This window comes from Pistacia vera, unplaced genomic scaffold, assembly GCF_008641045.1.
Source record: "Pistacia vera cultivar Batoury unplaced genomic scaffold, PisVer_v2 Contig173, whole genome shotgun sequence".
NCBI classification, from domain to species: Eukaryota; Viridiplantae; Streptophyta; class Magnoliopsida; order Sapindales; family Anacardiaceae; genus Pistacia; species Pistacia vera.
Window position 1 is genome coordinate 564,882 of NW_022195823.1, and position 27,755 is coordinate 592,636.

The window sequence follows — 27,755 nt, forward strand, 5'->3', positions numbered from 1 at the left end:
ACAGCTTGCCTAGAGTTTCATTTGAAAAGTCTACACTTTAGTTTAATTAACTATAACCTGCCAAGTGCCTGATGATTTCAGCTTTGATCCTTAGGGACATGACTTCACTAGATTGACTTTTTTTCCTATCATTCTTGAGTATAATCCTTTTCTTTATTAGTAGAGTTTTCGGTTCCTGTGAGAGTTTTTGTGATGGCAACTAATTTTTATACCTATTTTGCCTTGTTAAATAACATTTCGGACACAATGACCCTCAAATGTCTATCAAATAATCATTACCTAGACCCCCTTGATAAGAGTGTATTGATATATTTTATTCTTTCCATATTATGTTTTTTTGTTATGTTTTATGCCTATTTGAATTGATTAAGTTTTTTTGTGAGTTTGGCATAGTTGGATAGACTTTAGGAAGTAGTATAAAAGATTAGGAAATTCCAGATTTTCCAGATTTTTCGTTTTCTGACCATTGCTGTGTTTTCCAGGTTTTTCATGGAGATAGATTCCTCAATTGCAAAATGTCTTCAGAGAAATTAAAGTAGACAAATCAAGCTTTTCAGGAAGGTATATTAGTGAGAATCCGAGTTCATTTGGTTTTCATTGTTGTTGTTCAAAACCGGACCTGGAATCCTAGTTGCAGAAGGATTCCTTAGCGGAGCATCGAATCTTCAAATGGGCCTACACTGGAGCGTCGGATACGAAGCGGGTGATTCAAAAGCCCAAACTCATCTACACATCCTAGACTACAATTTTTATGAAGTGATGGAGCCCAGAAAAGATCTTTTACATTGCGAGAATCCTGGTGCAAACTGGAGACGAATTCTGGAATCCTATCTGATCAGATTTTATCAAATCTGGAAGTCTATCTTCTAGGAAACGTCTAGGAAAGAATTCCGTGATTCTTGGGGAAGAATTAAGGAAAACACATGTTATTTAATCAGAAGTTTTTAGGTTAAACGGGGGGAGACAGTAGAGTTTTAATTTTGGAGAGTTTTTGCGTTTTAGATCAAGATGTGCGGCTAATTTCCTTCTTCAATTCAAGGGGATTTTGAAGCCTAATTTCATGTCATTGTGTAACCTAACTCTAGTAACATGTTCTTAATCTCGTTTTTTATTGGAATTGTTTATGTTATTCTGTTTTAATGTTGTGATTCTTATTTGAGTGATTTAGTTTTGGCCTGCTAAATTGTTTAATCAGAATTTACCTGTTGAATTAGGAATTGTGATCCGTTTGTCCTTTTTCTATTCAACGAGTGACACATGATGATAGCTATTTGGCACTTTTCGGTCTTTGTCTTGAATAACATAACCTAAGTTAAATATCCGAGCTTGAGTGATGTTGCTTAGATTGATCTATTCTCCTAATTCTTAAGGCTGCCATTGAATTAAATTTAGAGAGCTTGTTCTAGGTTGTTCAAGGGTTATATCTACTCGAAGAGCTTGTTTCGGTAGTGACAAACTAAGGGAATTCGGGTAACAGAGCTTGTTGTTTTCCTAGGGTCAGTAGTTTCATAATGATGAGATAGAACAGTGTTACGGTTACTTTATGTCCAGTGCATGTTTAGGTGGATTTTGAACCGAGAGCTGATTGTTTACCTGATATTTTATTTCTCTGTTTTACTTTTGTTTGCCCTGATTACAAACCCCCTTCATTACTGTTGTCAGGTTTTCTATTTAGAATTTAATTTGCGTTTCTGTTGTTTTTATTGTTTTAGAATATAGAAATTAATCGTCATTCCTGTGGGATCGACCCTTGCTTGCCCTTTATACAATTCAATAGTTAGGTCAGTAAGGTTATATATTTGGTGCATTCGGCAGCTACCACCCCTCATTTGTCACAAGCCAAGCTCGAACGCCAATGTGTCCGGCTCAGCTACATACAGCCCTACTTCCACTACAGAACCTAACTCATAAATTCTGGGATTGCCTCTTAGGAAGACAAAAAATATTTTATAGGCAAATTCTTAATATCACATCCAAAGCTACTAACCAAAGATGCAATATACTTTTTTGATATAAACAAAAAAGTACTTAATCAAAAGAGAGTAGAAAGTGGACTAGATATCTACTAAGGTGTGAGATCACCCTGTGGTAAAGGCCTCCAATTCTCAACAATATTCAAGATCTTTAGAGTCGGCAAACTAAAATAGGATCAAATACTATCCTTGGCAGTTCCTCTCCACTTTGAGAATGGTGCCAATCCTCTTTCCTTAAGCATTTCCTGTAAAATTTTCATTGGCATGTTAAACAATTAGTTATGAACTAGCATTTCTCACTGTTACAGATGTATATAACTTCCTAGATATAGGGATCACATTAAAATCCTGGATTATAGGGATCACTTGTATCCTAATAGAGATTGATCACCTAATAGTTTAGAACCTACAAGTGTATATAAATATGTTCCTCTTACGCTATGAATGAGAAGTGGAATATTCATCCTTAGTACTTTTATTTACATGGTATCAAAGCCTTAAAGGTAATTAGGGTTTAGGTTTCAAATTGGGAATTAGGGTTGGGTTTCAAATTGGGAAATTAGGGTTGGGTTTCAAATTGGAACACCTATTTAGGTTGAATTTGTTCAACACCGCCACCCTAGGGAGATTCAAAGCCGCCGATCGAAAACCCCGAGTTCGCCATCAGAATCCCCGCGCGTGAGCTCCACGCGCCACCCGAAACTCTGGTGAACAGTACCACACCTGGCACGTGAAAGCCGTCCACTGCTGATGTCTCCTCCGATTCCCTTCGTCTGCTTCGCCGGTACTTGTACACACATTTTCGTGCTGGATTGGGTAATCTCTTACTGGTTCACTGTTGTTCTTTGTTTGGATATTTCTGAGGATTTAGTTGTGATCTTTCGACACTTTGTTTTCTTTTGGTATTGGATTTTTGTTGTGCTTTGGCCTCTGGTTGGTGGTGGTGTTGATTGATTTGGTGTGTCTGAAATTTGGTTAGTTTGCTTTGTTTAACCGTTTGTTGATGTGCATTGATTATCGTCTGTTTAAGGCTGTCTGATACAAAGCCATGTGATTATGCCGACGGTCAAAAATTATAGAACTAAGCTCATTGGTATAACTAATTACCATGATGGCGTAACCTATTATACTTGTATTTGCGGAGTATTGAAAAAATGATCATATGACTAATGATCCACCTGAGGATGATTCGAAAAGAACTGGCTTTGGGATGATGCTCGGTTGATTCTACAAATACGGACCTCTATTGACGGTGAGGTACTTGGTCTAATGAATCATTTGAGTTTATTAAAAACTGATGGATTATTTGGAGTTTCTATATTCTGAAAAATGGAATGTTTCTCATATTTATGAAGTGTGTAAGGCATTCTACCATGAGAGAAACAAATAAGTCTCTTACAACTTATTTTATGGATTTAAGAAGACTTATGAAGTGTTGAACATGTTGTTACCCTTCAGTGCTGAGTCAAAGTTCAACAAAAACAACGGAGCAAATGACAGTCATGAGTTTTCTTGCAGGTCTTCCTTCTGAATTTGAGACTGCTAAGTCTGGTTCTAGTCAGTCCAGAGATCTCTTAGTTCAGGATGTCTTTAGTAGGGCACTTCGCACAGAAAGTAACCCACCGTTCATTTTAGTGGTGCTCTCGTCAGTCAAAAGAATATCTTACATTTACAGATTTTCTTTCAATTTGATTTCTGTTAGCCAACTTACTCGTGCCCTTAACTGTTGTGTTTATCTTTTCCCGATTATTCTTGTTTCAGGATCTTACGGAAAAAAGATTATTAGTAAAGGACATGAATCTGGAGGTTTATATTCTCGACAGACCAAAATCTACACATGTCGCTTGTTCTAGCGTTGCATCCCCGTTTCAACACATGTCGTTTGGCCATCCATCTCTTCTTTCACTGAAAGATGTGTCTCCATTATAAGTCTACTTAGAGTGTGAGTCATGTTCAATTTTCTGAACATTATCGTGTCAGTTCTAGTCCTAGAGTCAATAAAAGAGCTAATCTCCTTTGAATAGTTCACTCTGATGTTTGGGGCCCTGTCCAGTTTCGTCTATAACTGGTTTTAGATATTTTGTTATATTGTGGACGATTACTCTCTTATGACTTGGTTATTCTTAATGAAAATCATTTCTGATTTTTTTCTTATTTCTGTGCTTTTTGTATTGAGATTAAAACTCAATTCTTTTTCTGTTCATACATTCCAGTAATAATGCAAAAGAATATCTGTCAGATTATTTTCAAAATTACGACTGACATAATGTTCATCAAACTTCATATGTTGATACTCCATCTCAAACGGATAGCAGAAGGGAAAAACGACCTTTCTTGAAACTGCCAGAGCCTTATTATCCAAATGAATGTTCCTAAACCATTCTAGACTGATGAGTTTCCACCGCCTGCTTTTTTTAACCACATGCCACTTCTGTCCTTCATGGTGAGACCTCGTACAATTTCTTTTCCTACAAAGCATTATTTCCTCTCCAACCTAGGGTCAGCACTGTGCTTTATTTTTGGATGTTCGACCGTCAGTCACTAATTAGATCCCAAGTCATTAAAATGTGTCTTCTTGGTTATTCTCAACTTAAAAAGGATATCGGTGTTATTGTCCAAGTCTTAATAGTATCTTGTTTCCATTGTTTTTGCCTTTCTAGAAGAACACCATACTTTCCCTATTCTCCTGCAGTCGTCGAAGGATGATGATAATGATGATTTGTTAGTTTATACCTTCACTTCCCCTACACCGATATCTTAACCGACTCCTGTTCCTCTGACTTGTCACTAACTTGTTGTTCCTGCATCGCTCCTATCTCTGATCCTGCTTCTGTAAGTCTACTCTGTCGTCCACCTCCTCTTGTTTCATGTCCGACACAACCTTTTCTCATCCGATCCAGTTTCAAGTGATGATCTTCCTATTGCATTGCGAAAAGTAAACGACAGTGTACTTATCATGTTTCTTCTTGTGTTTCTTATGATCATTTGTCACACTCATCATGCTCTTTTATTGCTTCCCTTGATTCTGTTACTATCCCTAAAACTGTTCATGAAGCCATTTCTCATCCTGGTTGGCGTAATGCAATTATAAAGGAAATGAATGCCTTAGATGACAATGGTACTTGGAAATTTGTAGATTTACCTTCAGGGAAACAGGCAATTGGATGCGAATGGGTGTTTACAGTCAAAGTTAATCTAGATGGGTTAGTTACTCGACTAAAAGCTCGTCTGATTGCTAAAAGATATGCTCAGACCTATGGAGTTGATTATTCTGATACTTTTTCCCCTGTGGCTAAGTTTACCTCTATTCAGTTGTTTCTCTCGATGGCAGTTACTTATGATTGACCTTTGCATCAGTTAAACATCAAGAATGCTTTTCTTCACGATGATCTTCAGGAAAAGGTATATATGGAGCAACCTCCTGGGTTTGTTGCTCAGGGGCAGTATGATAAAGTATGTTATCTTCGCAAATCTCTGTATGATTTAAAACAAAGTCCTCGGTGCTTGGTTTGGAAAGTTTAGTTAGGCTGTTAAGAGATTTGGTATGCTGAAATGTAAAACTAACCATTTTGTTTTCTACAAACGGTCTAAAACTGGCATCATTCTTATAATTGTGTATGTGGATGATATTGTTATTACTGGAGCTACATTTGAAGTTGCATCGAAAAAGAATAATAACAACAGTAGCAGACAAATACCATTCATAAAATATACATATTTAATACAAGAAATAACATATGAAAAATTATAAATTATAATTACATATGAATCTATAGGACAAGCACTGAAATTCCAAGAGGAAGGACAGTAAAAAACACCAACTCAAATTGTTAGNATAGGGATCACTTGTATCCTAATAGAGATTGATCACCTACCTAGTTTAGAACACTACAAGTATAGAACACTACAAGTATATATAAATATGTATCCTCTTACGCTATGAATGAGAAGTGGAATATTCATCCTTAGTACGTTTATTTACATGGTATCAAAGCCTTAAAAGGTAATTAGGGTTTAGGTTTCAAAATTGGGAAATTAGGGTTTGGGTTTCAAAATTAGGAAATTAGGGTTTGGGTTTCAAATTGAGAACACCTATTTAGGTTGAGATTTGTTCAACACCACCACCCTAGGGAGATTAAGAAGCCGCCGATAGGCAAAACCCCGAGTTCCGACCATCAAAATCCCCGCATGTGAGCTTCATATGCCACCCGAAACTCTAGTGAACAGTACCACACACTGGAGCATGAAAGCGCGTCCACTGCTGATGTCTCCTCCAATTCCCTTCGTCTGCTTCGCCGGTACTTGTACAACACATTTTTATGCTGGATTGGGTAATCTCTTACTGGTTTACTGTTATTCTTTGTTTGGATATTTTTGAGGATTTAGTTGTGATCTTTTAACACTTTGTTTTCGTTTGGTTATTGGACTTTTGCTGTGTTGTGGCTTCTGGTTGGTGGTGGCTGTTGATTGATTTGGTGTGTCAATGAAATTTGGTTAGTTTGCTTTGTTTTATCCGTTTGTTGATGTGCATTGGGATTATCATCTGTTTAAGGCATGTCTGATACAAAGCCAGTGATGGAAATGATATTTATGAAGTGTGTAAGGCATTCTACCATGCAGAGAAACAAGATAAGTCTCTTACAACTTATTTTATGGAGTTTAAGAAGACTTATGAAGTATTGAACATGTTGTTACCCTTCAATGCTGATATCAAAGTTCAACAAAAACAACGGGAGCAAATGACAGTCATGAGTTTTCTTGCAGGCCTTCCTTCTGAATTTGAGACTACTAAGTCTCAGGTTCTAGTCAGTCCAGAGATCTCTTAGTTGCAGGATGTCTTTAGTAGGGTACTTCGCACAGAAAGTAACCCACCGGTTCAGTTTAGTGGTGCTCTCGTCAGTCAAAAGAATGACTATGAATCTGGGCGATCACAATTTGGAAGTGGCAACAAAGGAGGAGGGTCAAATAGTAATATGGGAGGAATTGTGTGTCACTATTGCCATAAGCCAGGACACATGAAGCGTGATTGTAGAAAGCTTCAGAACAGAAATAAAAGAAATCCCTCTGCCCATGTTGCATCCACTAATAATACTTCGGATCAGTCAGTTCCTATCTCTGCAGATGAATTTGCCAAGTTTTCATTGTACCAGGAATCATTAAAAGCTTCACCTACTCCTGTCACAGCTATGGCTGACTCAGGTAAGCCAAATACATGTCTCCTTTCCTCATCCTCCAAATTCGTCATTGACTCTGGTGCAACAGATCACATGTCAGGTAATCCCAGTCTCTTTGCTACTTATCAATCAAAAACCCTTTCGAATGTGACTTTAGCAGATGGGTCACCATCCTACGTTCTTGGGTCTGGCACAGTTACCCCTACTCCACAGCTTCCCTTGTCAAATGTCTTACATTTACCAGATTTTTCTTTCAATTTGATTTCTGTTAGCCAACTTACTCGTGCTCTTAACTGTTGTGTTTTATTCTTTCCCGATTATTGCTTGTTTCAGGATCTTACGACGAAGAAGATTATTGGTAAAGGACATGAATCTGGAGGTTTATACATTCTCGACAGACCAAAATCTACACCTGTCGCTTGTTCTAGTGTTGCATCCCCGTTTCAAGCACATTGTCGTTTGGGCCATCCATCTCTTCCTTCATTGAAGAGATTGTGTCCTCAGTTTAATAAAGTGTCTACATTAGAGTGTGAGTCATGTCAGTTTGCTAAACATCATCGTGTCAGTTTTAGTCCTAGAGTCAATAAAAGAGCTAATTCTCCCTTTGAGTTAGTTCACTCTGATGTTTGGGGTCCTTGTCCAGTTCTGTCTAAAACTGGTTTTAGATATTTTGTTACATTTGTGGACGATTACTCTCGTATGACTTGGTTATTCTTAATGAAAAATCGTTCTGATTTGTTTTCTTATTTCTGTGCTTTTTGTATTGAGATTAAAACTCAATTCAATGTCTCTGTTCATACATTGCACAGTGATAATGCAAAAGAATATCTATCAGATTATTTTCAAAATTACGACTCAGAATGACATTGTTCATCAAACTTCATATGTTGATACTCCATCTCAAAACGGAATAGCAGAAGGGAAAAACAGACATCTTCTTGAAACTGCCAGAGCCTTATTATTCCAAATGAATGTTCCTAAACCATTCTAGACTGATACAGTTTCCACCGCCTGCTTTTTTATTAACCACATGCCATCTTATGTCCTCCATGGTGAGACCTCATACAATATTCTTTTTCCTAACAAAGCATTATTTCCTCTTCAATCTAGGGTAGCACTTGCTTTATTTGGGATGTTCGACCGTCAGTCACTAAATTAGATCCCAAGTCATTAAAATGTGTCTTTCTTGTTATACTTAAAAAAGGATATCGGTGTTATTGTCCAAGTCTTAATAAGTATCTTGTTTCCATTGTTGTTGCCTTTCTAGAAGAAACACCATACTTTCCCTATTCTCCTGCAGTTCGTCGGAAGGATGATGATAATGATGATTTGTTAGTTTATACCTTCACTTCCCCTACACCGATATCTTAACCGACTCCTGTCTCTGACCTTGTCACTAAACTTGTGTTTCCTGCATCGGTTCCTATATCTAATCCTGCTTCTGTAAAAGTCTACTCTCGTCGTCCACCTCCTCTTGTTTCATGTCCGACACCAACTTTTTCGTCATCCGATCCAGTTTCAAGTAATGATCTTCCTATTGCATTGCGAAAAGGTAAACGACAGTGTACTTATCATGTTTCTTCTTGTGTTTCTTATGATCATTTGTCACATTCATCATGCTCTTTTATTGCTTCCCTTGATTCTATTACTATCCCTAAAACTGTTCATGAANACTCTGATGTTTGGGGTCCCTGTCCAGTTCTGTCTATAACTGGTTTTAGATATTTTGTTATATTTGTGGACGATTACTCTCGTATGACTTGGTTATTCTTAATGAAAAATCGTTCTGATTTGTTTTCTTATTTCTATGCTTTTTGTACTGAGATTGAAACTCAATTCAATGTTTCTGTTCATACATTGCGCAGTGAAAATGCAAAAGAATATCTGTCAGATTATTTTCAAAATTACGACTCAGAATGACATTGTTCATCAAACTTCATGTGTTGATACTCCATCTCAAAACGGAACAGCTGAAGGGAAAAAAAGACATCTTCTTGAAACTACCAGAGCCTTATTATTCCAAATGAATGTTCCTAAACCATTCTAGGCTGATGCAGTTTCCACCTCCTGCTTTTTGATTAACCACATGCCATCTTTTGTCCTTCATGGTGAGACCTAGTACAATATTCTTTTTCCTAATAAAGCATTATTTCCTCTTCAACCTAGGGTAGCACTTGCTTTGTTCGGGATGGTCGACCGTCAGTCACTAAATTAGATCCTAAGTCATTAAAATGTGTCTTTCTTGGTTATTCTCAACTTAAAAAAGGATATCGGTTTTATTGTCCAAGTTTTAATAAGTATCTTATTTCCATTGTTGTTGCCTTTCTAGAAGAAACACCATACTTTCCCTATTCTCTTGCAATTCGTCGGAAGGATGATGATAATGATGATTTGTTAGTTTATACCTTCACTTCCCCTGCACCGATATCTGAACCGACTCCTATCTCTGACCTTGTCACCAAACTTGTGCTTCCTACATCGGCTCCTATCTCTGATCTTGCTTCTGTTAAAGTCTACTCTCGTCGTCCACCTCCTCCTGTTTCATGTCTGACGCCAACTTTTTGGTCATCCGATCCAGTTTCAAGTGATGATCTTCCTATTGCATTGCGAAAAGGTAAAGGACAGTGTACTTATCATGTTACTTCTTGTGTTACTTATGATCATTTGTCACACTCATCATGCTCTTTTATTGCTTCCCTTGATTCTGTTACTATCCCTTAAACTGTTCATGAAGCCATTTCTCATCCTGGTTGGCGTAATGCAATTATAAAGGAAATGAATGCCTTAGATGACAATGGTACTTGGAAATTTGTAGATTTACCTTCAGGGAAACAGGCAATTGGATGCGAATGGGTGTTTACAGTCAAAGTTAATCTAGATGGGTTAGTTACTCGACTAAAAGCGCGTCTGATTGCTAAAGGATATGCTCAGACCTACGGAGTTGATTATTCTAATATTTTATTCCCTGTGGCTAACTTTACCTCTATTCAACTGTTTCTTTCGATGACAGTTACTTATGATTTACCTTTGCATCAATTAAACATCAAGAATGCTTTTCTTCACGATGATCTTCAGGAAAAGGTATATATGGAGCAATCTCCTAGGTTTGTTGCTCAGGGGGAGTATGGTAAAGTATGTTATCTTCGCAAATCTCTGTATAGTTTAAAACAAAGTCCTCGGTGCTTGGTTTGGAAAGTTTAGTTAGGCTGTTGAGAGATTTGGTATGCTGAAATGTAAAACTAACCATTTTGTTTTCTACAAACGGTCTGAAACTGACATCATTCTTATAATTGTGTATGTGGATGATATTGTTATTACTGAAGCTACATTTGAAGTTGCATCGAAAAAGAATAATAACAACAGTAGCAGACAAATACCATTCATAAAATATACATATTTAATACAAGAAATAACATAGGAAAAATTATAAATTTTATTTACATATGAATCTATAGGACAAGCACTGAAATTCCAAGAGGAAGGACAGTAAAAAACACCAACTCAAATTGTTAGATTGGAGGAAATTTTAACAAAATAAGAGCAATAAAGATACCTTAAATTTAGTAACGCACTCCTCCTTCGATGGTCCAATGTCTTCATCCTCTGAATCTGAAGAAGAGTGAGACATGTTACTATCCCCATTAGCATCTTTTAACTTTTCTTTGCTGCTCTCATTTGGCAAGCCCTTCACTGCAACCTCAACAACTTTAGAGCCATTTAATTCTGAGGCCACTGTTCCTGATGCAACTGGAGCAGCTGAGGAAGTAACAGGAGTTCCAGAGTCCTGCAGCTTCTTCTTGATCAAATCCAGGGCAGATGAAGATCCTGGCCCTGAGGTTCTCAGAGTTGTGGCATTACGTCCGCCTGTGTTAACAGCCGGAGCACTCAAAGTTGTTGGAGCAGGTGCTTTTTCAATCGTGATGTTAGTACTTGGCACTGACATTACATGATCTTTTGAAATGCCATCATCCTGCTTCTTTCTCAATTCTGTCACCTCATTGGGGCTCTGCCAGCTGCTTACCTAGATGACAAAGCCAAAAGTAAGTACAATTTGTAAATGATATGAAAGCTATAGCCGCAACATCTGAGCATATTTAAGGCTTAGACCTCCCTTTTGAAATGCCATCATCCTGCTTCTTTCTAACTTCTTTTCCATTATTAACCTTGGCAGAATGACAGTCACATCTCTCACTCATAAATCACAGTTTATCAACATTATAAAGCATGTAATTTTTATTATATAAATGCTACAACAAAATAAAATGTTAGCAATTTTATATCCCTTATATAACAATTAGAATTCGCATAAAATTGCTTATTCATATTTATAGATACTATAATCATCAGTAGTCGCCAATAGTTTGTACACTAATCACTCACAGAACTAGTTTTTTTAATTAGAAAGCATATCAAAATTTGCACAAATATGGCCACAGCTAAAATTAGAGAAGACAGGATGGTCAACCACAATTGAAGAAAATTATGCATTACACTTAACCTTGGAAATAAAATGTACACTAGATCAACAACTATCTCTCACATTTTGACCAAGCAAATATGTATATAGGTATATCAGGACAGATGCAAGAGAAGAGAAATTGGTCATATTCACATAAAACATAAAAATAATTAGAATGACCAAAGAATAAAACGTAATCAAATTAAGAAGGCGGCGGAGGAAACAGTACCGCATCACTTAAATCTCAGTTCTAACAATTTTGTGACCCATTTAAAAAAGTTAAATCCATCATGTTAGTGCAATCGGCCTCATCTTTCAAAAGAATATAACTCAAAACATACACTAATGTTTATTTCAGTTTTCATCAAGTCATCCAAATTTTCAAGCAATAAACTGTGAATATGATGAGACTAACAATACCTTGGTATATAGGAGGAAAAATAAGGGCGCAAATAGAGGATTGAGGGACTCAGGTCAGGCTTTGAGCGTGATGGAGGGTGGTTTTGGGTTTATGGGAAAGTGACAAATGGCAAATGCTGAGCGGTTGGGGAGCTGAATTCAATTACAACAATAGAACACGAAGAATAAAAGGCAGCGAGAAGGATCTGTGGAGCAGGGAATTTTGTAGAGGGAAGGGATTTGGGGAGATGCTGGCTCTCGAAGTCTAGTGGGTTCTTATTGTTGGCAGACTCATCCTGGATGAGCTGTTTTTCTGATTTAATTGATTATTGCTTTATTTGAGTTGTAAAGAATTGTTATCTTAATAGAATTTACTTTGATATGTCATTGAGTACAATTATCAAATCTGTCCAGTATTGTTGTGTTCCATTCAGAGTAGTATTTTGGTTAGAATTGGTTGACTGAAAATTCTGGGTTGATAACCAGCAGAATTGAAATAATCTGGGAAGTGTCTGTGAGTTGAGCGTGACAGAGGTAAGCCAGGTTTCTATCAAAGTGGTATCAGAGCAAGGTTATGGTTGGTACAAGAATGGAGAACAAGGTTGATAAGATTGAAAGTGAACTAGGTACGATTAGAGAGTGTTTGGTTGAGATGCATGCGTGGATGAGATGAAGAGATGAAGAAGACGCTGGAAAGGGAGAAGGGAGTGGATTAGCTGGAGTTAATGGGGAAAACGACCAAAACCAAGGGGAGGCAGATACAATCACAACAACTGTGAGCGAGGAATATCGGAGTATAGTGGCCGAAAATTGGATATACCAATCTTTATAGGAGACGATCCATATGGGTGGCTTTTTAGAATCGAGAGATACTTTGGCATGTACAGAATCCAGGAGGAAGAGGGTCGATTAAACACTATTGCGGTTTGGATGGAAGGTGATGCTGTTAATTGGTTTCAATGGATGGAAATTAGAGCTCCTGTGACGTCGTGGGCCACTTTCAAACTTGCCCTTATTCATAGGTTTAGTGGGTCTCAAGAGAAAGGACCTTATGAGGCGTTAATGGCGATTAAACAGACAAGAACTGTGGAGGACTATCGTAGAAAATTTGAAGCAACATCTGCCCCTCTTCGTTAGGTTATGGAAGATGTTTTGTGGGCTGCATTCACCAATGGGCTTAAGCTCGAAATTAAAGCTGAAGTAAGATTGAGGAGGCATGAAACATTGATCCAATTAATTGAATTAGCCCAAAGGATTGAAGACAAAAATTGGGCCTTAGAGGAAATTAAAAATGGAATGAATAGAGTGACACATTTTGGGGGAATTAGTTTAGCAAATAAAAGTCAAAACTCTTTTGGTGGAGTGGGGTCAGGTCGTCAGATTGGGTCCAATAGCCAAGGATTCAAATATAATAATAATTTCCAGCCTTCATTCACAAATATGCCCATATCTAATAACCTCCATGACCAGCAGCGACGATTTCCAACTCCAACTACTAACCCAAACAACAGCCAACGAAGTAGCAGCTCCACCGTTAATCAGCCCATAGAGCAGAATCTCCCCATTCGCAAAGAGTTTCCCTTTAAACACATGACTGAAAACGAGATCCAGAAGAAAAGAGAGAGATGCTTATGCTTTAGGTGTGATGCAAAAATTTTTCCTGGTCATCCTTGTGGAGACAGACAATTTCAAGTCATCCTTGTGGAAGAAGAAGAGGAAGAAACTTAGCTTGTTAAAGGGGAAGAGATGAACGAGGAAGCTGAAGAAACTAACCAGGAGGATGTGGAGTTGTCACTCAGTTCTGTTGTGGGAATCAATGGGCCAAGAACCATGAAATTGAAGGGGAAGATTGGGGATATAGAGCTGATTGTTTTGATTGTTAGTGGAGCGTCTCATAATTTCATTAGTAGAAGAGAAGTGGAGAAATTAAAAATTCCTATTACTGGAACACAGTCGTTTGGAGTGAGGGTAGGGGATGGTTATCGGGTGAGAAGTGAAGGTGAATGCCGAGGAGTCTGTATTGATATTCAGGGAGTGACTGCAGTGTTGGATTTCTTCCCATTTGATATGAATAGTTCGGATGTGGTGTTAGGAATGGCTTGGCTAGAAACGTTGGGAGAAACCATGATAGATTGGAAAAATCAGGTAATGAGATTCAAGGAGAAAGGTAAGACGGTGACACTCTGTAGGGACCCAGCTCTAAGCAAGACATTGGTCTCTCTGAAGGCAATGTTGAAGACAATTCAGAAGGAAGGGCAGGGCTATTTAGTAGAATTCGGATCTTTACAAAAACAGCCAGAAAATGGGAACGATGTGGACAGTCGATTGAGGGAAATTTTGGAGCAATTCCAAGGGGTTTTTAAACCTTTAACAGGCCTACCTCCCATTAGGAACCATGAACACACCATTCGGCTTTTACCCAACGCATAACCACCAAACATCCGACCTTACCGCTATCCTTACTACCAAAAAAATGAGATTGAGAGAATTGTCAGAGAAATGTTAGCCTCCGGCATTATCAAACCGAGTATCAACCCATTCTCTAGTCCCGTGTTATTAGTCAAGAAGAAAGATGATGGATGGAGATTCTGCGTCGATTATCGAGCGGTAAACAAAATCACAGTCCCGGACAAATTCCCAATTCCAGTAGTGGATGAGTTATTTGATGAATTGGGGAGGGGTACAATCTTCTCCAAATTAGATTTGACGTCGGGGCACCACCAAATCAGAATGAGAGGAGAAGATACTCTAAAGACCGCCTTTCGAACCCATGAAGGCCATTATGAATTCCTAGTCATGCCCTTCGATCTAACCAACGCATCGACAACTTTCCAAGCTCTAATGAATGACATTTTTCGGCCATACTTGTGGCAGTTTATTCTGGTGTTTTTTGATGATATTCTAGTATACAGTGCGAATATAGATAATCACGTGCGACACTTAACAATCACCTTGCAGACATTGTACGAGAACAGGTTAGTCGCCAACCACAAAAAATGTTTCTTTGGGAAACAAGAACTCGAGTATTTAGGACACATCATTTCGTCAGCCGGAGTAGTAGTTGACTCTTTCAAAATTGATAGCATTCTCCAATGACCAGTTCCAAAAAATTTAAGAGCTCTTTGAGGATTCCTAGGCTTGACAGGGTATTATCGAAGATTTGTCAGTGGGTATGGTAAGATTGCATTTCCTCTAACTACAATATTAAAGAAAGATGCTTTCAAATGGAACAGTGACGCAAAGAGGGCCTTCGAAGAATTGAAACAGGTTATGACTTCAGTACCAGTTTTAGCTATGCCCGATTTTTCTAAGGAATTCGTGATTGAGACAGATGCGTCTGGCCATGGGTTGGGGGCTGTTCTCATGCAAGAAAATAGACTCTTGGCATTCTTGAGCAAAGGGTTGTCGTTACAGTCCCGACATAAAGGATAATAATCCATTAGATATCTCAAAATGTTACCCTATGTTATCCAAAATGGATACCGAAATAATATTTTTAGAAATAGAAGGTACGTAATAATAGTTATGTAGTTCCAACAACAAGCTCGTAGGCAAAGATAAACAATAAGTCCCTACAGCCAATACAGCCACATGTGCTCCATTTCCAACTCGTAGGTCCACCTCTCCCTTTGCGAGCACTCTACTCTGTCTTAGTCCCCGTACATCAGTACAAATGTGAGTACCACATCCTGTGTCAATGACTCAAGATGTTGAGGGAGAGAAGTTAATCTCAATCATAAATATACCCGAAGTTGAAGCATCTGACTTCTTCTTGCTTGCGAGGAAAGCCTTGTAGTGTTTCCTCCAATGGTCAGGCTTGCCACAATAAAAGCAGACTACTTTCCCACCCTTCCCTATACCATTCTCAGGCCCAAGAGTACCCTGTCCTTTGGGCTTGGGCTTGGAATTGGCCTTGGCCTTGGCCTTGGCCTTTCCCTTGCCCTTGCCCTTGCCCTTGCCCTTGCCCTTGCCCTTGCCCTTACCTTTACCCTTTCCTTTACTGGCAGCTACCAGTAAAATAGGCTTGAACTTCTTTAAGTCCTACTCTGCAGTTCTCAGCATGTTCAAAAGCTCCGACAGGGTTTTCACCATGGTGTTCATATTGAAGTTCATAATGAACGGTGTATAAGAGTCAAGCAAGGATTGCAGAATTAAATCCATTTGTAATTCTACATCCAACTCAAATCCCAAAGTCTCAAGCCTTTCTATGTGCTCGATCATCTTGAGCACATGAGGGCCAACTTGGGCTCCCTTAGTCAGTCGACTTCCAAACAGGGCTTTTGACACCTTGCACCTCTCATGTTGAGCATTCCCTTCGAAAAATTCCTTGAGGTGTAGAATAATGGCAGCAACGTCCATATTCGCATGCTGCTTTTGCAGCACTAGTGTCATCGATGCTAACATCAAGCATCGAACGCCATTAGCATCATTAAAGAACTTTTGATAAGTGTCATTTACTTCTTGAGTGACATCAGGATCAGGCTCAGCCATGTATGGCTTTCAAGGATATACAATTTCTTTTTCAACTTGAGTATAATCTGAAAATTACGATACCAGTCTGAGAAATTGGATCCATCCAACCTGTTTTCTCTCTCGATTATTGGTCGCAGGTTCATAATACTTATTTTGGTGAATCTACAATTGCAGAAAAGAAAAAATCATTACAAAGTTCATTATTATTTAATATGGTCTTTTATTAAACGACGCTCCCACTATTTTCCTCAAGTCAATAGCCCTCAGTATTTTGAAATTAGTATGAACTAAAGATATACACTTTGAAAAATGAAATTCAGAGCCATTGTGTAGATTACTGTGGAACAAGACTCATGCTAATGGGACTGATAATATTTCTTTCTTTCTCGAATTAAAATAGAAACGGAGTTGAGTAGTAAAATTTTTAAACATTCAAATGTTACTGGCTGAGGTTGCAAATTTATAGAAAAATGAAAGACAAGGAGATTCAAATTGTCCTTAAATCTCTTGCGTGCTCTAGACACTTTTTGCAACCAACCAACAACATTGTTCAACTACTGTTCAATAAAGTTCCTTTTTCTTTAATGTAACGGTAGAAAGTCAAAGTTTTGAGTCCATGCAAGGCAATGAGATAGACACATGGTGCATCACTAACTTTACTAATAATAGCAGATACAAAAGAAGCTCCACAGAATTCAATAAAAGTCCATATTTATATAATTATTAAGTCGACGGTGAAAGAAATCTTTAGATATTTTATAATCCCTTCTCACTTATATGTGAAACTGAATCAAATGAAAAGGCTTTGAGAAAAGAGTCCTTTTATAGATGTTCTAGCATTTAGAACAAGTCTCTAAATATCAACATTTGAAACATTGCAGTGTGTAAAATATGAATTTAGGGGAAAAAAAAAAAAGATTAACATGTTCTACAAATTTCTAGTAATCTGCTTGATAGGAGTGAAAGTAAGCATATCCTAGGACGAGGTGGTGTGTGGGACTAGTGGAATATGAGGAAGAGAGAAACATGAAAAATCTATAATAATAAGAACGGGAGAAGCTCGGAAGAAAGGAAGAGAAACAGAATGTGTTGAGAGAAAAATCAATGTTCACATTGAAGTTTAGTCTACCGCTAAACAACTAAGACTATAAAGTGGCTTGAAAAAAAACACCTAAAACTTCTATCAGCAACAAATGGTTAATAGCATAACATAGTTGGCTTCCCACATTCTCTAGTTGATTCTTATATTTCAGCAACTGAGATCTAAGTATATGTAGCATATTGATTATTGATACCATACAGCATAGGTTTCACTCACTTTCTACAATACTTGAACAACATAGATTGATAATAATGAAATAAATAATGTTCTCACATAACTCTTTCTACCCTTTTTTTAATGAGAATCAAATATCTAATTCAATATCAAACCTTGGTTTTGCTGTTGTAGTAATACTTTTTGCCATCATTTGTTGTAACCAATGCCCAATCAGTGCCAACCAAATAGTCCCTAAACAGAAGAAAACAGAAGAAAATTACAAAGGAAATACTATACATTTCTTCAATATAGGATACACCTTAAAAAACTATAATAGACAAAAGATCACCATTTAACCCTAGTGTTCAATGGATAATTTCAACTATGATATAGTGTCAATTCAATGTACTACAAGCTAAAAAACCTAATGGATATTGTTATAGGGATGACACTACTCTTTGATTAAGTTCTTAGGCATGTTAGAAATTATATATTATTGACTTACTTATCAACTTAAGCTGTCAACAAAATTATAATGAACTGTATTTATCATTATGGTTGTAACTTTTATGAGCAAGGGCAAATAAAAGAGGGTGCTAAAGCTTAAATACTATTGTTAGGCCCTTACCAAAGGGAATTTCAGGAAAAAGGATAGGGTTCTTTAGGCAAAGTGGTGGTCAGAGGTTTCCCATTGAAAGAATGGTTTGACAATTGTAGTCACTAAAAGCTTACATGGTATTCAACCAAATGGAAAAGTATCCAAAGTTGTGCACTCAAGTTCAAACAATAGTCCTTGGAAATCATATTTTCAAGTTGTTCCCGTCATTAATAATATTGATTTAATAATTTGAAATGGCAAGTAAATCTATTTTTGGGTGGTTAAAAAGGATCAAAGGAGAAGGCATAAGTGATTGATTTCCTCACCTTTTTTAGATTATGTCATCATAGAGTTTCTTTTATGTCGTAATAGATTTGAGACCATCCATGTTTCTGATAAGCCTCCTATAACTAAATTGTACTAGAAGAAGAAGAAAAAGGACAGCCTGGGAAATTCAGTGGACAGGGGCAGCAAAGGGAATTCAGATTAGAAATTAGTTAGGAGGAATCTCCACGTAAGGGAGTGCGGAAAGTGTGATTTCAGTGTATTTAAGGGAGAGCAATAGCTAGCTAAGGTTATCAGGAAATCTGGAATCAGTTGGGAGGTAGCTAGACCCTCGAAGTGCTAGCCACTCTTTTTATCTTTTCTTTGTCATTGTTATTTTTCTGCTTGTAGTGTGTTGCCAAATTCAATTCAATATATATCAGTTTGGTTTCTAGTTACAGAGCTGTGTCACTGAGTTTTCTCTAAAAGTATTTTATTGAGCATTGGGTGGTGTTCTCATCAATTTGATATCAGAGCAAGGTTGGAGAATGGTCAAACCCAAGATGGAGAACAGAATGGAAAACATATAAAAAGAAATGAAGACAGTGAAGGAAAGCATGGACACAGATGAAAACTGACCTGGAAAGTGTGAGGGAGTACTTAACGGAGATGCGCGAATTAATGCGTATAAGGGAAGAAAGGGATGAAAAATGAAATAAGGAGAAATCATCCTTATCATCGGAGGATCAAACTTCTAGCCATGATAAGGAATCTGAATGAAAACATAGCAGCGATAACGAGAAGGAGGACAAGAGGATTCGCAAACTAGAATTGCCGATATTTAACGGAGATGATCCCTTTGGATGGACCTTCAGAGCTGATCGGTATTTTGCGATCAATAAGTACGAAGAAAAAGAGAAAGTACAGGCAGCGGCAGTGTGTATGGAGAGACGAGCCTTGAACTGGTACCAATGGGTTGAATCTCGGTCGCCAATAACCTCCTGGAGCTATTTCAAATCAACACTAGTAGAAAGATTCAGACCATCATATAAGGGGTCTACTTATGAAGCACTGGTGGCGTTGAGGCAAACTGGGACTGTGACTGAATTTCGTGAACAGTTTGAAGAATTATCAACCCCTCGGCGTGAGTTAGGAGAAGATCTCCTAATGGGTATTTTTGCAAATGGTCTAAGAAAAGAGTTAAGGGCTGAGCTAAGGGTGAGTAAATCTAATAGTTTATTTGAGCTTATTGACCAGGCCCACAGAATAGAAGAGAAAAAAATGGGTCCTAGACAAATCTAAGCCCAATTTTTTTAAAACCCAAATGGCCAGACCCGAAAACCAAATGGGCAAAATCGAGAATTACAATAGGGTCTCCATTTCTCCAGATCTGGGACGACAAAATGGGTGGAATATGGGAGTCAAACCCCCAGAAACAGGACAAAACAACCGGGTATGGGACAGGAGAGAAAAAAAGATGGGAGGAACAACCACCCCACCACGCAATGACGGATTCCGGCGACTGACGAAGGCAGATCTACAATATAAGCGCAAAAGGGGGCTGTGCTTCCAGTGTGACGAGAAATTTGGGCCAAATCACCAGTGTAAGAGTCGATCTCTTCAAGTTCTACTACTAATGGATGATGATGAACCTGACAGAGGGGAAATCGTGAGTGAACCAGAGTCAGAAAACTCTGTAGAAGGTAATCCTCGATCGTTATCCATGAACTCCATTGTAGGCATTACTTCAGACTGAACCATGAAGCTTCGGGGGCAGATTAGAAGTGAGGAGGTGGTGGTTTTAGTAGACAGTGGAGCCTCACATAACTTTATCTCACATGGGTTAGTGCAAAAATTGGAAATCCCGATCGATGGAACGAAGTCTTTCGGGGTCAGGGTGGGTAATGGATTCAAAATCAAGGGTGAGGGGATATGTCGAGATGTAAAGTTAGAGATGCAGGGGATGGAAGTTCAACAGGATTTTTTTCCATTTCAATTGGGTGGGGCTGATGTGGTCCTTGGAATTACTTGGCTAAGCACTTTAGGTGATTTTTATTCCAATTAGGGCAAGTTGACTATGGCATTTGATAAGGAAGGTAAACAGGTGATACTCAAGAGAGATCCTTCACTGGTTAAAACAGTAGTTTCTCTGAAAACTTTACTCGAGATGCTGCCACCGAAAGGGGATGGATACGTGGTGGAATGCAGATCAATAGAAGTCCGGGATAGTCCGGAAGAAGAAAAATTGGAACCTGTGGTGGCAGAGGTGCTGACTGATTTCCCCTAAGTTTTTGACCAAACCACTAGACTCCCTCCCCGCAAAAAACTTGACCATGCCATTACCCTGCAACCAGGAACCAATCCACCCAATATCAAACCATATAAATACCCTTACCTCTAAAAAAAAATGAGATTGAGAGATTAGTTAGGGAAATGATGGATGCAGGGATTATCCAACCTAGCACAAGCCCCTACGCCAGTCCCGTGTTGTTAGTTAAGAAAAAGGATGGGAGTTGGCGATTCTGTGTTGACTTTAAAGCCTTAAATAGCATTACCATACCCAACAAGTTCCCTATTCCATCTATTGAAGAGTCGTTGGATGAGCTAGCAGGGACTACGGTCTTCTCCAAGTTAGATTTGAAATTCGAGTATCATTAAATTCGAGTTAAAGAGGAGGATATTCCAAAGACCACTTTCCGTACCCATGAGGGCCATTATGAGTTCTTGGTGAAACCCTTCAGGTTAACGAATGCACCATCTACCTTCCAGACCCTTATGAATACAATTTTTCGGCCATTATTATAGAAGTTCATTCTGGTTTTCTTTGATGATATTCTCATCTATAGCCTGGACATGACTACTCACATTCAACCCTTGCGACAAAATTTCCAGATTTTGCAGGATAACGCACTGGTGGTAAACCAAAAGAAATGTCTTTTTGCTCAATACAGGTTGGAATATCTGGGCCACTTAATATCCGCTAACGGGGTGGAGGCTGACCCGCAAAAGATTGAAGCAATGATATCTTGGCCTGTACCGCACCATGTGAAGAGCTTGAGAGGGTTTTTAGGGCTCACGGGGTATTACCGGCAGTTTGTGAAAGGTTATGGTTCTATAGCTCAACCACTTACTCAATTATTGAAAAAAGATTCGTTTAGCTTAGGTAATGAAGCTCAAGAGACATTTGATAATCTTAAGACTAGCATGACCACTGTGACCGTTTTAACGATACCCAATTTTGAGCTTCCATTCAAGATTCAGACAGATGCTTCAGGGGCTAGAATGGGTGCTATTTTAGTACAGAATGCTAGGCCAATTGCTTTCATCAGTAAGGCTTTCTCACTTCAATCTCGGCTTAAGGCAACCTATGAACGGGAACTTATGGCTATTGTCTTTGCCGTTCGTAAGTAGAGTCATTATCTCATTGGCCGCAAATTTATCATCAAGACGAACCAACGAAGCTTGCAATTTCTTACAGACCAAAGGGTTAAAATGCCAGATCAGCACAAGTGGATTTCAAAGCTCATGGGATACTCATTTGAGATTCACTACCTTCCAGGCAATTCTAACAAGGTGGCTAATGCCTTGTCCCGGAAAGAGGACACAAAGGAAATCACGGCCATCACCACAGTTCAATTCACGGATTATAATGCTATAACGGCTGAAGCACAAGCTGATCCTAAGTTAAAAGTTATTGTTCAAGATCTTCTTTTCAACCCCAATAGTCGTCCTCATTATCAACTTCGTAAAGGCTGCTTATTGTTTAAAAACAGGTTGATCCTCACTAAAAACTCCACGTTCATTCCGAAGTTATTGGAGGAATTTCATTGTAGTCCAAGTGGGGGCCACTCTGGTTTCTTTAGGACTTATAAAAGAATTGCTGCTGTTGTGTTTTGAGAGGGTATCCGACGGGATGTGCTAAAATTTGTTCAGACATGTGCCACTTGCCAAGTTAACAGACACTCTTCACTTAGACCTGCAGGGTTGTTACAGCCCCTTCCTATTCCAACCCAAGTATTTGATGATCTTTCAATGGACTTCTTAGGTGGTTTGACTAAGGCCAAAGGGGTTGACACTATTTTCGTGGTGGTCGATCGTCTCACGAAATACTCCCATTTCCTATTGTTAACCCATCCTTACACCGCCAAAGATGTCGCTAATGTATTTATATGTGAGGTGGTAAAACTTCATGGTTTTCCACAATCTATTGTTTCTGATCGCGATAGGGTCTTCATAAGCCAATTTTGGCAAGAATTGTTTAAATCAGCAGGTACATCTCTTAAATTTAGCTCCGCCTACCATCCCCAAACAGATGAGCAAACGGAGGTGGCTAATCAGTGCTTAAAAGCCTACCTCCGCTGTTTTTGCAGCTCCCAACCCCGGCAGTGGCCCAAATGGTTAGCGTGGGCTGAGTTTTGGTACAACACCACGTACCACAGCTCTACCAAAATGACCCCCTTCAAGGCTTTATATGGCAGGGACCCTCCCATTCTATTAAAGCTCACGGATTGCCCCTCCTTGATTGAAGATGTCAATCGACAGATCAGGGATCGAAATGCGATATTGGAAGACCTCAAGCACAATTTGGTTGTTGCCCAAGATCAAATGAAACTGTTTGCGGATTCACACCGCCGGGATGTTTTTTTTTCAACTAGGGGATTTCGCTTATTTGAAGCTCCAACCATATCGGTTTCGGTCCTTAGCTAGGAAGCTCAATGAGAAGCTAAGCCCTCGCTTCTATGGCCCCTTTAAGGTATTAGACAGGATTGGTCCAGTGGCTTATCGATTGGACCTTCCTCCTACTTTGCGAATCCACCCAGTGTTTCATGTTTCCCAACTTAAGCCAAGTCTCCATTCTTCAGTACCTGTTCAGTAGCTCCCCTCCTTTTTAACTGAAGACTTGGAACTACAAGTACAACCTGAAGCCGTCCTCTCCACTCGCAAGTTACTGGATGGTTCTCTGGAGGTTCTGATTAAATGGCAGGACCTCCCCCCATTTGAAGCCTCTTGGGAGGCTTATGACGTGATCTTCCTGCAGTTCCCAGATTTTCACCTTGAGGACAAGGTGGGTCTCGAAAGAGGGGAGGGGGTATTGATAAGTCTCTTATAACTAAATTGTACAAGAAGAAGAAGAAAAATGGCAGCCTGGGAAATTCAGTGGACAAGGGCAACAAAGGGAATTAAGATTAGAAATTAGTTAGGAGGAATCTCCACGAAAGGGAGTGCGGAAAGTGTGATTTCCGTGTATTTAAAGGAGAGCAATAGCTATCAGGAAATCTGGAATCAGTTGGGAGATAGCTAGACCCTCGAGCTACAGTGTTATTTTTCTGCTTGCAGTGTGTTGCCAAATTCAATTCAATATATATCAGTTTGGTTTCTAGTTACAGAACTGTGTCACTGAGTTTTCACTAACAAGTATTTTATTGAGCATTGGGTGGTGTTCTCATCAGTTTCCTTCATCGGCTCATAAAAACTGGAGCTGGATTTATAATTTCGAAAGGAATTAAGAGATAAGGAAATCTTGAAATTTTCAACATTGTCAAGATTGATAGATAATGTGCTTTTAGATAAGAACAAGGCAGATACAAGGACCACGCAACTTGCTCTTAAGATTGCCACTCCTCTAAATCCTATTTTGACAAACTTTGTGAAGAAAATCTAAATAATGACTTCAACCAATTCAATATGATTTGGAAAGCACATGTTCCCCTTAAAACGTTGAAGTCTTTGCCTAGGCTTTAGCCCTAGAAGAATTCACAGAAAAAAAAATGTTCATGAAAATACATACAGCAATAAACCTGCCCCTTCTTTCTGTATGTGCAAAAACAATGAACAAATAATTTCTCCATTTACCACATATTGGCTTCATTTTCATAGAAAGCTAGCAAGTAAGTTAACTTCCAAAGGGTCATCCTGATATAATCTTACCTTTTAGCATAAAGTTTATGGGCTTTCATTAAAGGAAAGAGAGCTAGTACCTCAAACCGGCCAATACAAAATTTGAACTCAGCCCAATGCTTCATGAGGCACTTTAGCTCAATCAAAAGAACCAATAAATCTTCAATATGTAACTGATTATTGCTGATGATCAAAATATTTTTGAAAATTACACAACAGACAATGAATCTTTAGCACTCAATATAGACGTATAAAGAATCCAGAAAACTGAACCAAAAAATTACATGACTCGAAACACATTTTGTTTTCTGAGGACAAAACGGTTAGTAAGATAATGCCAAAATTAAATAACTTACATTGAAACCGGAGTTGGTTGCACAGAAACTTTGTCAGCCTGCACAATGTTAAAACAAAATACGACACATGATTAGACACACATTCAACAGCTCAAGAAAAGGCTAATTGAAGCCACAAATGATAGCTAAAAGGGAAGCAAAACACCACTAGCCGAGAGGTCAACAAACACTAGTTTTATACTTCAATAAAACTCCAATGGTAGGATGCCAAAAAGCATCTTAAGAGTTCAAGAAAATAATAATTCCTCAAACAGTATATGTTACCCAGTCCATATATTTGGAGTAATACGCCAGCAAGAATTTTGGGCAGTGCCAGAAATGCTAAGCGATCTAATATAATCTCATTATCCCTCCCCTGTATTTTTCAGAATCTTCCAGCAGTATATCCTACGCCTTTTTTGTAGTTCTAAACCAGCGTGCTATCATTATTTGTGCACCAAATTACTCATGACTTCTTTCATATTATAGCAGGGTGGTTTTGGGTGGGAAAATTAAAACAAATACAATTATATGGACTGGACCGAAAAAGGATCAGATAAGAGGTCAATCTAATCAAATGCATCACCAATAGAATTTTACCTCAAAGCTATTCCATTGACATTTTGGAAGTTATACAAAATTTAGTACCAGAAGTATGCTTTGCATAAGAATATATAAACAAAATAACATGCATAGTGCTCTAACAACTTATCAACAAGTGACCATAAGTAATAATTACATATACCTCCCCCTTAAAGCCAGCAGGTTTGTTATAAGTTGATTCTCCTGTTTCAGTATTATAATAGTAGACAACCCCTGTATCAGTCTTGTGGGCTGTCCATGCACTAATTGTTCATTGACAGCGGATCCTTCCTTTGCGTCGAACGCATGTACACGTTCCCTGTTATCTACAAAGCCATGAAAGATTGATGAGGCAAAAATTTACTCCAGGTAACAATAATGAAGGATAAACAGCTCTTACATTGCTAGCTGATCAGTAATCTAGCATAAACCCTGAGCGTACCAATTCCTGAAGGTGGTTCTGTCTGCATCCCTGAAGCGCCTACCACTTGTTGCCCCGAAGCAGCAGAGGATAACATTTGCCACAGAAGAAACACCAGGAGGTAAAGAATCATTTGATGCAACAGAAAGATGAGGCATGCCAAGTGTCGGCAAAAGAAAGGGAGTAGGATAAACAGGGGGACATGACGAAAAAGGCGGCCTAGCATGACACCCGTCTGTGGGTGCTGCAACCAGTGTCCCTGAGAGGAACCACTTATAGGAGGTAAGGATGGATGGGTAGGGTATATTGGATGCTGAATTGCTTGATTTGATGGAGCAGGAGCAGTTGACACATTGGGTCTCCATACTGCAGAAGTGTTTGAATCCATAATTGCTGATGAAGCATTCTTCAGTGGGGATGACACTAGTCCAAGAGGGCCTGGTGTCCCTGGAGCTCCAGATAATCCTGGTGGAACGGTAAAAGATGAGAAAGTGTGCATCCATGAAGTCGGAACAACTTTACTAGTTGAAGATGCAGCCACTGTAGAACTTGAAGAATTATATAAAGACTGAGATCTGGTTGATGCAGATGATCCAGGATCAGCTCGTGCAACAGCAGATGATGTATCCCGCAAAAAGAATTAAGTAAATTAAAAAATAATGTTCTCAATACAAACAAACAAACAGTTAACCTCCATTAATCACAAGCTTTAATTAATTATCATTCAACGACAAATACCATTCCACTACCTCACAAGCAATAACCAGATATCGTTATGTATATTCTAGAGAACTAACTCCTTGGCAGAATATAACTCAAAACTAACAAAACCAGCCAGTAGCTTGGTTAGGAAATTCTAAAGACTGAAATATTCACAGAATTCAAAGAACTAGATAAAGAGACTATAATAAAAAAGAGTATTATCCTTCAGGTTAAAACCTAATTTATTTTGATAATAAAAAGTTAGAGGCTATGATAACATTCATGCTTCTTGTTTTCTTTAATACAAGATTTCATTCATAGTATCAGTCAATGAACTCTTCGATTCTAGCAATGTTAACTTTGGAAGGGGAATATCTTCAAACACCAGTATCTACCTCAATTAAACTCAGAGAAAGAATAAAGAAGAAAAATACGCTACACAGACTCCTTGGCAGAATATAACACAAAACTAACAAATCAGCCAGTAGATTGGTTAGGAAATTCTTAAGACTGAAATATTCACAGAATTCAAAGAACTAGATAAAGAGACTATAATACAACAGAGTATTATCCTTCAGGTAAAAACCTAATTTATTTTGATAATAAAAAGTTAGAGGCTATGATAACATTCATTATTCTTTCTTTTTTTTAATACAAGATTTCATTCATAGTATCAGTCTATGAACTCTTCAATTCGAGCAATGTGAACTTTGGAAGTGGAATATCTTCAAACACCATAGTATCTACCTCGATTAGGATCAGAGAAAGAATAAAGAAGAAAAGTATGCTACAGAGAAAGAAGAATAGAAACACCTTCCAATCATATAGGTACAGCGGGATATGTCACAAAAAATATACCCAAAATTTTGTGTACAGCATGATCAAATTAAGTCAGGACTACTAATTAAAGCAGATTTGACTAATTCAAACATTCCTTCATCTGATTGAAATGGGGCATATAGTAATCTGATTGAAATGGAGCATATAGTACTCCTTGCCTTGGCAAGGGTGTGTTGTCAAGTTAACAAATGTAAGTGTTAAACTGCAAATGAACTTTTTCACGAGCTTCAGTAATGTCTTCAAACATTAATACAGTCATCAGAAAATTAGAGTTCCTAGTAGGCAAAGAATTGGGCTCAAACCATTACAAAAGGAAAGTGTTAAGAAATCAATTACCGAAATGGACATCTGATCTGCTGAGAAATGAACGAAATTGGGT

The 27,755-nt window shown here is 38.3% G+C and overlaps 1 protein-coding gene and 1 pseudogene across 2 annotated transcripts; one reads left to right on the top strand and one right to left on the bottom strand.

Moving 5' to 3' along the window:
• Positions 1 to 2,124: 2,124 nt before the first annotated feature.
• LOC116125880 lies at positions 2,125 to 27,755 on the bottom strand (annotated as a pseudogene).
• On the top strand, positions 6,867 to 7,872 carry LOC116125933. Of its 2 annotated transcripts, none has more exons than XM_031411648.1 (2): positions 6,867 to 7,247; positions 7,481 to 7,872. In XM_031411648.1, the coding sequence occupies exons 1-2, from the start codon at positions 6,947 to 6,949 to the stop codon at positions 7,507 to 7,509; spliced, it is 330 nt and encodes a 109-aa protein (XP_031267508.1). In that variant the 5' UTR covers positions 6,867 to 6,946; the 3' UTR covers positions 7,510 to 7,872. The 2 variants fall into 2 exon arrangements, with proteins under 2 accessions (XP_031267508.1, XP_031267509.1); XM_031411649.1 differs by having other exon boundaries at positions 6,867 to 7,172.